At 50.5% G+C, this 15,424-nt stretch overlaps 2 protein-coding genes across 2 annotated transcripts; one reads left to right on the forward strand and one right to left on the reverse strand.

The window, feature by feature from the left end:
* The first annotated feature begins 208 nt into the window (after nt 1-208).
* MRPS25 (mitochondrial ribosomal protein S25) lies at nt 209-1,763 on the forward strand. The gene is made up of 4 exons (XM_084269698.1): nt 209-376; nt 628-734; nt 978-1,065; nt 1,301-1,763. Exons 1-4 carry the CDS (start codon nt 243-245, stop codon nt 1,491-1,493), a joined length of 522 nt encoding a protein of 173 aa, XP_084125824.1. The 5' UTR covers nt 209-242; the 3' UTR covers nt 1,494-1,763.
* A 168-nt stretch (nt 1,764-1,931) lies between these two features.
* On the reverse strand, nt 1,932-13,127 carry RBSN (rabenosyn, RAB effector; the record flags this gene model as incomplete). Its single annotated transcript, XM_084269537.1, is given in 11 exon segments — nt 1,932-5,850; nt 6,663-6,737; nt 7,134-7,236; nt 7,696-7,782; nt 8,535-8,605; nt 9,429-9,670; nt 10,502-10,733; nt 10,737-10,817; nt 11,331-11,431; nt 11,784-11,924; nt 12,965-13,127. Coding segments are annotated over 11 exon segments (2,430 nt in total). The 3' UTR covers nt 1,932-4,716.
* Between the last annotated feature and the right edge of the window lie 2,297 nt (nt 13,128-15,424).

Here is a 15,424-nt window from a genome sequence, read left to right on the forward strand (position 1 = left end):
ACTGCCCAGCCCGGCCCAGCTCCGCCCCGCCTCGCCCCGCCCCGCTCCACCGCCCGCCCCCGCCCCTCGCTCCGCCCCGCCAGGCCCCGCCCCTCGCTCCGCCCTGCCAGGCCCCGCCCCGCCAGGCCCCGCCCCTCGCTCCGCTCTGCCAGGCCCCGCCCCTCGCTCGGCCCCAGTGCGCGAGGCGCGGCTGCTGGCGGAAGTGCGCTTGTCGCGCGGGGAGCTGCGGGCGCGCGGCCGCCATGCCGATGAAAGGCCGGTTCCCCATCCGGCGGACGCTGCAGTATCTCAGCCAGGGCGACGTCATCTTCAAGAGCTCGGTGAAGGCGATGACCGTGAACTACAACACGGCGGGAGAGCTGAGCGAGGGGGCGAGGTGAGCGAGCGGGCGCGGCGGGGCGGCGGCGCGGGTACCGGGCCCGCCTGGCCGAGCCGCTCGCCTCGCCTCTCCTCTCCCTCTCGCCTCTCATCTCCCTCTCCTCTCCTCTCCTCTCCTCTCCTCTCCTCTCCTCTCCTCTCCTCTCCTCTCCTCTCCTCTCCTCTCCTCTCCTCTCCTCTCCTCTCCTCTCCTCTCCTCTCCTCTCCTCTCCTCTCCTCTCCTCTCCTCTCCTCTCCTCTCCTCTCCAGGAAGTTCGTGTTCTTCAACATCCCGCAGATCCAGTACAAGAACCCCTGGGTGCAGATCGTGCTGTTCAGGAACATGACCCCCTCGCCCTTCCTCCGCTTCTACCTGGGTAGGTGCGGCCGGGCCTGGGCCCCTGTCCCGCCGCGAGTCCCTCTGCGGGAGGCGGCGGCTGTCGGGCTGGAAGCGGGACTGGGGCCCCGCGTCCCGGCCGTAAGCGGGGGGGGAGGATGTTTGGTGAGGCCGGGCCGGGCGGGGCCTGGCTGCGGGTGGAGGCGCTTCCTGCAGCCGCTGTGACCCAGCGCCTGGCGGGGAGCGGGGCCGGGTGCCACCCTGACACGGGCTTCTCTGACAGACAGCGGAGAACAAGTGTTGGTTGACATCGAAGATAAAAGCAACAAAGAGATAACGGAGCACATTAAAAAGATCCTGGGGAAAAGCAAGTAAGTAACGCTTAATAAGGCCCCTTACAGCCTGGTGTTCACTATAGCACAACCCCTGCCACCTGCAGTCAGGAACAGGCTTGGCAGGACGGCTTTGCCCAGCTCAGATTGCCATGCCCTAGGTAAGGTGCACAAGCTGGGAACTGTAACTGCATCTTTCTGGGCAGCTGGGCCCCGGGAAGGGAGAGGAAAATGATTCAGGCTCCTGCCAGTAACTAACAGGGATCTTTTATAGAGAAACGCTTGAAAGAGAGGAAAGAGAAAGGAAAAAACTGTCACATCCAGCAACGTTTGGGCCCAAGAAGTATCATCTGAGAGAATGCATGTGTGAGATTGAAGGCCAAGTTCCCTGCCCTGGTGTTGTGCCACTGCCCAAAGAGATGAGGGGAAAATATAAAGCTGCTCTGAAGAATGAAGCGTCAGCTTGACATCTCGAGTCAGAGATGTTTTTCCCTTGCACTGGACAAGCAAGACTTCAGTAAGAGACAAGAGCAAGCAAGGCCCCAGCCAGCCTGGTCTCATGAGGCTTCTTACAGCTGCAACGGGAGTAATTAATGTGAAAAAGAAATTAAAGAAATTAAAGTTAAAACCCCACCTTTTTTTGGTGCCAGTTTTACAAAGCATTACAGGCAACACTGCATAAAAGACAAAGAGATTGACCAGCACCCTATTTCCTACTCATGCCTACATGTATAAGGTTACTGCAAAACCAAAACTATTTGCTTTAGGATAATCTAGATTAAAAATTTAATTTAATCTCACAAGCAGCACAGAATTCCTCAGTTAATAGGAAGTGGTATAAAATGTTCCTGATTTCCTGAGGACAGCCAAATGATAATGTAACTCCACGCTCAAACTATGTGCTGAATTGTCTTCCTTTATTTAGTTGCCAGTCAAACAATTAGAAGTCTCATTTACAACAAGATACAACTTTTGGAGTTGATGCTGCCGCTCTCAGAAGCGTCGATCAAGAATTGTTGGTAGTAAAGGAGAACATGTAAGTTGGTATTCAGAAGATATGCTTTACAATTATCTTTATTGTCCTTCAAAAGTAAAAAAGCTACCCTAAGACAATTTCCTAAACATCTTCCACTTTAAAAAGCCATGCAGAGAGCTGTGTCTAGATTTAACTGCCAGCAACGTCCAGTAAGCCACGTTGCTAACGTAACTCCTGCTCCCTCAAACACACCTGCTCCCTGCACATGATCAAAACCAACCTTCTAAAGCTTCTGCCTCACCAAGCAATTGCACTGTATCAAGAACAATATATAAACATGATGATGGTACCACGTTGCTTGGAATCGACAGCCAGCAGAGACCTTTTCAAACAGGCTTACACACACAGGTTGCTGCAGAACTCTGAGCATTCCTGAGCTAATGGTCAGGTACAAAACTCCACTCTAGAAACTATCAAGGACAAACACAGCACAAAATAAACAAGTTGGTTTATTTCATCTGTTTCCAAAGTCTCCATACCAAGTAGAACATGCAATTTACACAAAAGTCAATGCTAGTTACTGAGCTTTATGGTTAAGGCGTCTTCATTCTGTTGTGCCTTTGGAGCCTCACAGCAGTCCAACCACCAGCACAAGGGCTTCCCTTTGGAGCTCACTATCACACCTAACGCTGGCAAAGACATGAGGTAATGCTAGTCTGTTAGCTGCTTCTAAAAATGCATTACTACATGTACAGTAATGATAATTTCATTATTAGTGTATTAGATGGAAAATACAAATAAGGCAGGATAGTTGCAAAAAAGGGGAAAAAAATACTTGAAAGCTGAAGCCACTGAAACTTTTTCCTGTGGATATAAAGGTGGTTTGGGTTACAGCACATGGAGGAATCCTACTGACTTGCAAACAAGTGTGTTTTAAATAACAATGTACTATTTCTCTGGTACCACAGTCTGTCACTGTACCACACTCCACAATCCTCTTTCACTTGGTGCAAAATAACACTCTGGGGCTCGGTCAACTCTGCTAAAACATCTCAGTATAAAAACTTCATGGTTTAAGACAACGTGTTCTGCACATCTAGATTTAGGCTACAGTGAGAACGTCACCAGTCAAGTGGCTGCTATAAATCACTTCGATGTAGTGCTATTAAGTGAGGCTATAGGTGGTTTGGGTGCTTCAAACAAGTCCCTACCTCCCCTTAAAACTAGAGTTCCTGCTCTTCAGGAAGCATAACGGTGTCCCTAAAAACACTAACAGACATTAGCACAGCTGTAACCCAAGGGCTGCATTACCAGAGAGACAGTTAAAGACATGACCCACTTCGAGCAAACCTGCCATCACCAGTGCTACATGGTGCAATCTGCCAGACTCTCCTCCCGTTCAGCTTTAAAGAAATACAGCCTTTCCACCAACTCCCCACACACCTCCCCTTTCAAACCCTGATGCCTGATGATGGGCCTCTGCCTTTCAAAGATAAAAATCAAAGCAGCTCAGGCTCCAACTTTCACAAGATACAGGCTGACAACTCTGAAGTGCTCCTACACTTCTGACACCAATCTTGAGAAGCCCAGTTCTAAGCCCTCACGTATCACAGGTCCTGGCCTTCAGCCAGTCATCCCCCAAGAGCAGGATGACTCCAATTCGGAGCTTATTAATGACAGACGTGCCTGATTCTTGTAACAACTTCTGAGGGGAATCAGGTATGAAAGAGCATTGCTATTTGGCACCATTGCAGCCACAGACTTTGTCTCCCAGCTTTCACAGAATTCCAGTTCAGTGGCACTTCAGCTCTCCATTGTAAACAAGATTTTTGTTCCTTGATTGCTAAAAAAAGCAGGTTCCAGTCTCACAAACATGAGAAACATGGTGATTCCAGCACCTGGACAACATAAAGGAATGTGCAGGTTCTGTGAGGGAACTGGACGGTCACCCTGCGTGTTACAGTGTGAAAAGGTGCCAGCCTGATGCCCTGTTCCTTGGAAATGAGCAGGCCTGAGCCAGCGTGGCACACTCTCTCACACTGCAGTTTGTGCTCAGAGCAAATGGGAAACTAGAAGTGTGGGTAAGACAGCATCAAATTTTACTTGGGAGTTTTTATAAATACATTAAAAGGTGACTCTCATTGAGATCAGTTATAAAGTTCCCCTCTGTCTTAAAATCCCTTTTCTGCATTAGCATTGCACAAAATTTATCTGCAAGCCTGTATATTCTGCATCTCAAATACCACAGGAGCCTTTCAACAGCACATCCTCATAACACCATTAGGCAGTTAAGCTAGTCTGTACCACTGCACTGCGCCATTACCACAGGGTGCAGGAGTTTCAGAAGTGTCCAAGGCCAGTGCTACAACAGGAAGGGGGAAAAGATGACAAACCAATATTGCAACCATTTCCAAATCATCACTTCCAAAGTGCTCCCTACTAGCACTTTGACCAAAACAAGCACACAGTAAGATCTGTTAGCATTTGAGTGTTTAAACAAGTTATGTTAAGATTTCTTAGTATAAGTGTCTGAGACCAGCAGCCTGTCTCAGTAACTCTTTCTTCATGACTGAGTAGTAGTGGAAATCCTTAACTGAAAGTGCCTAAGTCGGATTCTCCCAATTTCCTCTTGTGTTGTGTACTCCTCTGTAAGTTTCTGCTCCACTTTCCCATATTGAACAGCAGACAAACTATTACACAGCCCTGCTGCTGCTTCAGCAGTTGGATTTCTCCTTCTGCTTTGCTAATGTGCGCTTCAGCTCTTTCAAGTTCTCTGTCAGTACCTCCACCTCATCCATTCGGCCGCTGTGTTTGGCATCAAATATATAAGCTTTGATATTATCTATCTGTTGGAGCAGCAGCTCTTCCTCTATAGCCTCCTCTCCAGAGAGCTCAGTGCCATCTTCCATTTCAAAGGGATTGGTAGAGGACCCCTCCTCAAATGGATTCCCAGAATTCCACCTGCCCCCAGACTGCTGAAATGCATTTTCATCCTCTTCAAAGGGGTTTGAAGGGCAGCCAGGAGCTCCGTTATTTTCTTCCTCCTCCTCATTTTCAAATGGATTATATTCTTTTCTGTCCCCTTGTAGAGCTGTGTTAGAGAAAGAAACCACTGGAGAAGTGTCTTTTGCAAATGGGTTAGCAGGATCTTCCTCTGACTGAGGGGTGTCTGCTTCATCCTCGAAGGGGTTTAGACAGGCTGTCTGGCCTTGCTCTCTGTTGCACTGTGGGACATTCTGGGGTTTGAGTGTGAAGATCAAGTGCTCTTCAGCTGGCAGCTGCTCAGCAGATGGCGTTTCAAAGCTTGCATCCCTTTTAATCTGAGCAATATCCAGTTCCAGTGCACGTGCTGTCAAGTTCTGGTTCTCTTTTGCAACTTCATGCTGATGCTGCTTGACTTCTCTGAAGTCTAAGGAGCACGTCCTTGCATGCCGAGACACAAGTTTGTGGTGCTCTCTTTCCCACTCCTTCTCACAAAGGACCTGAAGTTCTTCCCTCTGCATCTCTTCCTCTTCTGCCTGTTTTTTGGAAAGCTCAATAGCTTTCAGCGTTTGTTGCTGATCATATTCGTCCTGAAGCTGCCTCAGGTTCTCTTGCAACATATGGACCTCGTCTGTCCTGTTAGCTGCTTTTGCTTGCTCGATGAAGGATGTGATATTGTCAATCTGCTGAAGCAGCGGGTCTGCTCTCTCACTCTCTCTTGATATGCTTGATGTAGGTAACCAGCCCTCAGACTTCCTGACTGTTCCTTTTTTCAGGTGAGTTGCATCACCATTAACTGCAGCTGCAGATCTGGAAAGAAAGTCTCTCTGCTTTTCCTCTTGTTTCCCATGTGTTTCGAGCACCAGCTGAAACAAGGAACAGGTAGCAAGAGAACACCATGAGCCTGGAGAATCCCATTCTGAATACCTGTAGGTACCAGAAGTTAGCTGATCTCAAGGCACTGATGACTGTCACTGAAACAATAGGCTGCATTTCTGTTTGCTTTGCAGGAAACGCTATGTCCATATTAAGTAAATGCTTCACTTTTTTGTGATGATATTCATCAAAACCCCGTTATGTCTGGAAGGGAACGTAGGAGCAGGGACAGGGCTTTAAGTAGAGCAGAACAGTGCCTAATGCTGACATCTGTAACAGAACATGAGTGTTACAGATCACTGACACCCTTCATTTTGAGCGCAGTGATTCTTAACTTCTACCTCCAGGTAAAGCTGGGTTAGCTTACAGTTAATGATGCTCGCCCTCCTAACTGAAAACAAATAAACTTACTCTCTCTGAAGAGGCATCCTTATTCTAACAGGCCCTTTTTCACCACTGAAAGAAGCTTCCAAACTCTACCTGTGCAAATGAACTTCAGAACACAATCTGAAAAGCCATGTAAATGAACATCCTTAGTTTAGGGCTTGCTCTGCATGCACTGCAGCAGAACAGCATGGGCAGCCAAGTCACTGCTGCTTCTGAGAAGTGGCTGCTGCTCAGAACATACCTACTCCTGCTCTGTGTGGGTTACAATGACAGTCCCTGAGAAAGGGTGGGGACCCCAAACAAAACCACTCTGAAAACCCATGTTAAAGGCAACTATTCATACACACACAGCTACATGCTTAAGCCCTTGAGAGGGCCCCTGTTCCGAGATGTTACAGACCTTCACCTGTCTTACCATATGCAGCCTTCTCTTCTTTAGTTCTTCGTACTGATCTTTGGTTGGGAGGGACATCAGGCCAAGCAGTTTTTCCTGTCAAAAATTGAAATATTTGTAGTGCTGCTTGCAGGCAACTCAGCCAGTTTTCAAGTACTTGAAAAGAGAGACACCATCAACAGAACGCTCCACAAACAAACAAAAGGTACTTCTACAGCGCAGTCAGTGCTGCAAGCCTGAGCACATCCCTGCTGACAGAACTGTACTGCTAGCTAGTCCCTCAGCAAGAGACAAAGCCAAGACTCACATATGACTATGCTGTTTGCATTCAAGCTAGCTCATTTAAGGCTACCATAGATCATAAGGCAAACTACAGAAAATGTACAGAACTAAACCTCCTGTGAAAATAGTTTGAAACCACAGGGATGCCTGGCAGAGAAGAGAATGCTGTGTACAAATTCACATTTAGCTTGTGACATATGCTCCATTTACCTGAACAAAAAGTGTAGCTGAGTATCTTATCATTCTCTGAAGCTGTAGTGTTTTAGGGTGAGGCTGGGGATCTTCATGCAAGCCTAGACTCAAAATCTTCTTACTAAACCAAAGCAAACATCAAGTTCATAAACAAGGGCCAGCAGAAATGTGACAGGAAGTGAGAGAGACAGTATGAAAAGAAGTTTCCTGGTGTTCTTTTGGGTATACCATTTTGGGTATCACAAGTTAGAACACTTCTTACCCCCACCCCACCTTTTTCAAAAAAGGAAGGGAAAAGAAACAGGAGAAGAACTGTGCAGTGTTGTCTGTTTCCTCTGTGCTCAGTTATTCCCACTGCAGAGGAATGCACACTTTTTAAGGCTGGAAGAGGAAGCAGAAATTGACGGTGCACAGGAGCAATTTACAACTGAGTAGACAAACTGATTATCCATATAAACAAGCAGGTGTATGTTACACACGCATAGACACCAACAGCTGAAAAGAACTACAGAGAAGTCATAACAGAGGGAGACAGACAAATGCTGGGCAGGGGAGTGGGAAGAGAGGGATCTTCATTTACCTTATGGCATCTATAAACTCGTATACTTTTTGAATCTCCACCCTCAAGTCATTAGCATGGTCAAGACTGTAGGTTGTCTCCCCAGCACTAAGAAATAAATACAACTTTGAGAGTCATGCATCCAGCTAACAACACATACAGCACTAGAAGTTATCCCAAGATAACTTAGTTTCAACAATGGGAAGAAGAGCCAACATTAAAGGGCTGCAATGATTTTATATCAAGATCATTGTTTTTAAAAACCCCTTTCTTTCTGACAGAGGTAGAAAATTACAATCACCTTACGAACATGCATGCTTCATAAAAGATAAATTTTACTTAGGATTTTATTACTATTTAGTATTCTAGGAGCAGCTGTATTTTAACAGTATCTAAAACATACACAGAAAACGTATCTACTTTGTGGTGGTGTTTTTTTCCAGGGTGTGGTAAAAACACTGGCTGATTGAATAACTATACCAGTGAAGTAAAACCAGTTCTCTCTACTAACATTTGTCAGACAGCAAAAGCCTACAAGCCCACAGAGATGTAGTGAAGATGCTCGTAACCGACGGTGCGCACAGAGACGCAGCGCGTTGCACGCGCTTCACCAGAACCTCGTGTCTCCTCTTGCAACAAGCAGTGCACCTCACTGGGAAGCGGCTTTAAAACACCTATCAGATTTCTTCTCTGCATGCAGTGTTACCATCAGTAATTCAGTCAGGACTACATTGTTTGAAGAGCCTCTTGTCATTACACACTCTTGCAGCCTCTAGCACACCACTTCCTTACTCCTTCCCACACTGCTGAAGAGAAACACCACATATATTCATAAGCAACATCAGCAAAATGGGCCTTACTTGAGTGATTCTGCCATCCTTATGTATTCTGGTGCCTTCTGATCAACCTTTTCCATACAGAGACGGAGTTTCTTGTTTGAAAAAAAAAGTATAAAAAAAATAACTTCTATTAATACACTAATGCAAGGACAGGCTGGAAGAAACTTTTCATGCTGCCTGTGCACAAAGTCAACTGTGATGAAAGCCATCTAACTATTTAGGATGATAAGATTCTCCTGTTATCTTCAAACAGATAGCATGTCTGGGGACAAAGACTACCTGTACACCTGCAAGGTGAGTTTTGACTTCAGAAGCTGTTTTAATGGATGACTCGGACAACTTCTAGCTTTAAATCTCTTCGCAAAGAGCACCAACAGAATCTCCCGTGACAGTAACCAGCAGGCACTGCTGAAGGTACCTGAGGACTGACAGTGCCTGCTTTCAGTGCCTATCCAAACACACTGTTCCAGCCATATGCTGGTCATTGATGTAGATGGTTCATAAAGCCTTTGCCACCGGTATGAGGACAAACAGCACAGACAGTGAGTTCTGCAGTTCCAGAGCAGCCCATCAACAGAAACAAAACGCGTCATCAGTTGAAACAAGAACTGTTCTGAGGAATCCCTGCTGACACGGGTCACAATTTTAAGAGAGGCATCTCAGAACTGTTCCAGGTGATACAAATGAAGATTTATCTTAAAATGACGTTTGAAGTTATCAGGAGATAGAGAAACTACATGGCAACTGGCTCCATCTTTTCAGATATAACTTTGTTATGTGGCATAACTGCCCGACAGAGTCTATCCTAATACAAGCGAGCACAAGGGCACGAAGTGAGAGCTTGTGCATGAGACAGCAAGCCACAGGCAGTGACAGCTGCAGATGCCAGGATGAAAGCAGCAGAGTGTGATTTACCTCATACAGTCTCACAATCTCTGGAGTGTACTCTTTTTCATCAATCTGCTGTTCCCTTTTCAGCAGCGTGTCTTTGCAGTGCCGGCAGCAACGGATGCGCTCGTCGTCCTTCTCGTCCAGAACTGAGCTCACGCTGCTGATGCTGCTGATGCTGCCGCGGCGGGAGCCATGGACGCTGCCGGGCGAGGAGTTCGGGCTGGTGTGGGAGCCCAGGGACTCTCTGCTGGCACTGGTGAGCTTGTCTAAAAATTACCAACAGGTAATTTTACACTGACTGGTGAAGGCAACAGATTTTACCACCACAAATGAATTCCACGTTAAGAGAAACTTTGCACTCAGGCAATATTAGAAAACCAAGTGGAAACAGTGTGCTGAAAGACATGAAAGGACCCGTGACAACCAAGGCTGCAAGTCAGAATTCCAGTCCTCACTGTAAATCTTGGTCCATTCTAAAAGGAGCAAGAAAGCAGGCTGCTGAGTTACAGAGGAGTGGACGGAAGAGCAGGTATGTTAATGCTGTCCATGTTTTGTGCTTGAACAGCTCCAAAAATGCACAGTTAATATCACTGACTTTCACAGAACATACGGTCTCCTCTCCAATGCACTAAGATGAGGAAATTAAAGCTTGCAGGGTTTCTAAAAGCCTTGTGGATTTGTTTCCTTAATGTTAGCATTTGTATAATCATGGGCAAGACTGGAAATACAATAGTTCTAAAAGTCAAGGGCTTTGGTAGTTGTAATTCCTAAAGTTAATACCTTCAGAGTTATGGCAGTAGAATAAGACAGCAAATGTTCATTACATTTACGACTATATATATATATATACTACTACTGCAGTAACTTTTTCAGCATGATGTAACACTTTCAAATCTGAAGGAGGAACAGAAGCAGAGAATGGAGAAATCATTCTTCTGATTCTGTTTCACAGAGAAGTGTCTGCATGAAACTGAATGACACACACATTAAGGACCATGTTTTCTTTACACTCAAAATACTACCAGCAGCCTTTTTCCTAATGGTAAACAGCCAGAGTGCAGTGAGCACCCTGAGTGAGCACCACAGGCTGTACTTACTTGCCAGAGGAAGACTGACGAGCTCCATGCACTTCTTGCACATGATAGACCCGCAGAGGCGGCAGTGGTGACGTCGGTTCCTGATGCTGAACTTACTCCCACAGTCTGGGCAGAAAGGAACATCCTGATCGCTGACCCAAGGCACAACAGACTTCTCTATAGCTGTAACCAGGCAAGAGGGGAGGGAATACACACAGCACGAGGTATTAATACAGTTCCTCAGCTGGCTAAACTATACAAACAGACAGTCTGAGGTAAGCTCATACCAACCTCTTATTTTAGCTGACTCAGTGTTTGCTCTGTCAAACGATGTAAGCTAGGAGGAGATAAACAATACATTCAAGAAAAAACCCAACACAACCCAGCCCAACAAGAACAAAACCTGTACAAACCACAACACTTTGGACATAATCCTTACAGTATCCAACATTAGAGCATATAAGCCAAAATGCAAGTGCATCACTGGTAGACTTTGAAGAATGAGAAGTTGAAAGAATCATGACAAAAACATTAGGGAGAAATTTAGTACAGGAAAGTATGGAGAAACTACACAGGAAAACAAATAGGTTTTGAAGCACATTTAAATAGCATCTCAGCTTGAAAACAGTGCATAGAAACAGAAATCACATCCATGGTACAGGGTCAGGCCACACATTGTACTCTAGGATAAAAAAGAACAGTACCACAGCTTAGTGTCCTTTAGAAGAGGATAAATAGATAGATACATAAATGCTAGACAAAGGAGTCCACTTCATTAAAAAAATAAATTAGTATTTTAGTATCTAGGAAACATTCAGAAGTTTGGTATGTTAAAAAGGAGCAATTTTACCTTTTCTAACCTGATTATTAGCTTATTAACTTCAACTACATAGTGATCAATCCTGGCTGCTCGGTGTTTCTTGAAATCAGAAAGGTGGCTTCTCATAGTACCTGGAGAGAGAGCAGAAAGCTTTCAGTTACCCAGTTGTTCTGTACGAACTTAAGTGCTTTAAAATGCCTCTTGAGAGGCAGCTGTAACTTCTTTTCACCACTTATTTCTCATGTTCAAACTGAATTTCAAAGACACATTAGAATCCTGCATTTTCACGGCATTACTCTAAATAAAACATGCAGGTTAAAACCTAATCTCCAGGCTAGCAATGAATACTGTTCTATTTCTAGTACAGGAAACATCAGGCACCACATTAAAGAGAAAATCTGCAACCTTCTTCACCCCTCAGTTACATCTGGCAATGTATTATCAAGCAGCAGTACTCTCAAAAGTAGTCCCCAGCTTTCCTACCTACTTCCTGGGGCTCCCACATATATGGATCTACCCCACCATAGCTGAATGACTCATATCGCTCCTGAGATCCAGAATCAGTTCTGTCATCTTCTCTTTTCAGTAATTTCTTCTTTGCTCTTTTGGCCTTCTGGACTAGATCTGAAAAAAAAAAAAACAAGTTATCCAACACAGTCACCAAATATTTGTCACGTCACAATCTTGTCTGCCATGAAGTCAAAACACCTCAGTATGACTCAACTGAAGTAATAAGGTGTTTCTAGAGCTCCACAGCACAGAACAGAAAGTTCAGCAGTAAGTCATGCAACCCTTTGTGATGCACAGTTCAAACGCTAGTTCTTAAAACTAATTAATTTAAACAGGTGATTCTGCTGGCCTTCCCTTCTAGAATTACCTTCACTGGATCTGGACATGAACAACTAGGATAGAAAGTGAGCAGACAAAACTGATTCAAGAACACATATGAAAGACAACCTAAGAAGTCACAATACACTGTTTTGGAATAAAAGAACACTGAAGACAGAACAAAATCAAAACACGTGTTTTACACAGAGCACACAGAACTATCACCAGTTTTGCACATTTTTCTCCCAATGTAAAATGACAGTGTGTGTGCAAGGACAGAATTCAAAGGCATTTTTCAACCACCAGTAAAAGCTGGAAATCCACAGCACAACCCTGGGACACTCCCAGCACCTAGTGCCTGCTCCATCACCCACGGTCTTTTCCATCTTTTCCCCCTAACAACCTTCCTTAGCTTTACCCTTTAACTGCAAGTACAGTTGTGTCTACTGTCAAAACAAGGGCTTAGTGAATTGGTACCTGGCAAGTGGCAGAGTCCCTGTACTCTGCAAGGTCTTCACTTAATGCTTGGGACTAGGTTACAGCACAAACCAAAGTTTTCAGTGTAAAGAAAAACCACCACAAAAGGACAAGAATAAAATACATCCCTAAAATCCAACATGTGAGAAGTGACGTCATTGAAGTGCCTACCATGAATAAGTAAATTCTAACGCTCTGGGGTTCATTTACAACTTATGCCTTGGCCCCAGGTCACTGGGAGAAGGATGGAACCCCACCCCTCCCTCGTAACCCGCTTCGATTCTAATATTCTCAGACGTGCTGAGAGAGCTCCCGCGGCCAGCAGGGATCGCAGGCACCAGAGCAGCCGTCGCTCTTACTTTTGAGCTGTCCCCTGACATCTCTGTCATCACCGGAGTGCTCTTCTTCGTAGTGCGACTGAAGCTGGTAGAACGACTGGAGATCCTTCAGGCACAGGGGGCACAGAAAGCCCTCCCGCATCTCCCCCGGGTCCCCGAAGGGCGGCGGGCAGCCGGAGGCCATGGCGGCGCGGCCGCTGCCGGACAGGGCTGGCTCCCCGAGCTCAGCGGCGGCGCAGCGCGGGGCACGGCCGCCTCGCAGAGACGAAGCGCGGGGGCGAACGGCGCGGGAGCGGCATCGTCCTCGGCGGCTTTCTGAAAGGAAACCGGGCAGCGGCGTCGGGCTGGCGGCGCGGCCTCACCCCGCGGCCGCCCCGGCCCCTCCGCGCCCCAGCGGGCGCCCCGCCGAGCCCCGGGCGGGGCGGGGGCCGCGCCTCGCCGCCCCGCATGCGGCACCCGCTCGGCCGGCAGCGCCCGGCCCGGAGGGGAGGGCAGGGGAGGCCTACTCGGGGACCGGAGAGGCCTGTTCGCGCCTCTGCTCTGGAAGGCGTCGTGTGGCGAACTAGAGGGGCCAAAGCGCGCGCAGGGCGGGCAGCCCGTGCCAGCGCTGCTGCGGCCCCGCGGCGCGCGCGGGAGGCGGGCGGGAGGCGCTGGCTGCGCAGGCGCCGGGGGGCAGCAGGCGCCGAGCCCGCGGCCCCCCGCGCGGCCGGGGCGAGGGGCACGCGGGGGAAGGGGCGGAGCCAAGCGCTCCCGCCAGCGCCGGAGGAGCGGCCTCTGGGGGCTGCCGCCCCGCGGGGTACGGCCGGCCGGACCTCACCTCAGCGCCGGGCCGGAGGTGCGCGTCTCCGGCAGCAGGGAGCCCGCGGCCCGCCGCGCTCCTACCGGCTTGGGGCCCCGGCGGCCGTGCAGCCCGGCGGAGGGCGGGGCGAGCGCCGAGATATCGATAGACGGGAAGGGCGGGGACGAGAAGAGCTCATCCGGGGCCGGAGGGAGACGCGAGGCCCAGCGCAGGCGTGTGCTGTCCAGCGCAGAGCTATCGATAGAGCGCGAGGCCGGCGGGGAGGGGGCGGCCTGGGCCTCTCCCAAGGCGGGTGCGGTGACCGGCCCCGCATTTTCAGCCACCCTGGAACACTCCCCAGTCGCGGGACCTGCTGGAGCGTCCGGAGGCTCGCAGGTGTGTTACGAGGGAGGTGGTGTGAAGCCGTGGCGATGGAGCCCTCAGGAGCGGGGCGGCGTTCCCGCGCTGGGCCCCGGGGAGGCTGTCCGGGCCCCGGGGAGGCTGTCCCGGGCCCCGGGGAGGCTGGCCCGGGCCCCGGGGAGGCTGGCCCGGGCCCCGGGGAGGCTGGCCCGGGCCCCGGGGAGGCTGGCCCGGGCCCCGGGGAGGCTGGCCCGGGCCCCGGGGAGGCTGGCCCGGGCCCCGGGGAGGCTGGCCCGGGCCCCGGGGAGGCTGGCCCGGGCCCCGGGGAGGCTGGCCCGGGCCCCGGGGAGGCTGGCCCGGGCCCCGGGGAGGCTGGCCCGGGCCCCGGGGAGGCTGGCCCGGGCCCCGGGGAGGCTGGCCCGGGCCCCGGGGAGGCTGGCCCGGGCCCCGGGGAGGCTGGCCCGGGCCCCGGGGAGGCTGGCCCGGGCCCCGGGGAGGCTGGCCCGGGCCCCGGGGAGGCTGGCCCGGGCCCCGGGGAGGCTGGCCCGGGCCCCGGGGAGGCTGGCCCGGGCCCCGGGGAGGCTGGCCCGGGCCCCGGGGAGGCTGGCCCGGGCCCCGGGGAGGCTGGCCCGGGCCCCGGGGAGGCTGGCCCGGGCCCCGGGGAGGCTGGCCCGGGCCCCGGGGAGGCTGGCCCGGGCCCCGGGGAGGCTGGCCCGGGCCCCGGGGAGGCTGGCCCGGGCCCCGGGGAGGCTGGCCCGGGCCCCGGGGAGGCTGGCCCGGGCCCCGGGGAGGCTGGCCCGGGCCCCGGGGAGGCTGGCCCGGGCCCCGGGGAGGCTGGCCCGGCCCCGGGGAGGCTGGCCCGGGCCCCGGGGAGGCTGGCCCGGCCCCGGGGAGGCTGGCCCGGGCCCCGGGGAGGCTGGCCCGGGCCCGGCCTCCCGCCGCAGCCGGTGATTTTGTGCTTTGTGTCCTTGTGCCTGGGCACGCTGGGAAGGAGCAGTGTCGCCTGATGTTCCCTTTCTCAGCCTGCCGAGGCGTTCACAAGGAAACGCTCCCAAACTGCACTTGCAGCTCACGGGGCCACAAATAGAATCCGGGAGTCCCACTGCTGCTTGCCTTTGCCTCCTGACAAATAGCTGTCTAGCTCGATAACAAAAGCTTTTCAATATCCCGTTTCTAATGCTAGTTTCTGGGCTCAGTGTTGGGTCCAGTCCTGTTTAACATCTCCATCAACGACCTTGATGAGGGAATAGCGTCCACCCTGAGCAAGTGCCAAAGAATGATCCAAAGGTGTGAGGAGTGGCTGACACGCAGGAACACTGCGCTGCCATCCAGAGAGACCTGGC

The sequence above is a fragment of the Gallinula chloropus genome (assembly GCF_964237585.1).
Source record: "Gallinula chloropus genome assembly, chromosome: 12".
Classification (NCBI taxonomy): Eukaryota; Metazoa; Chordata; class Aves; order Gruiformes; family Rallidae; genus Gallinula; species Gallinula chloropus.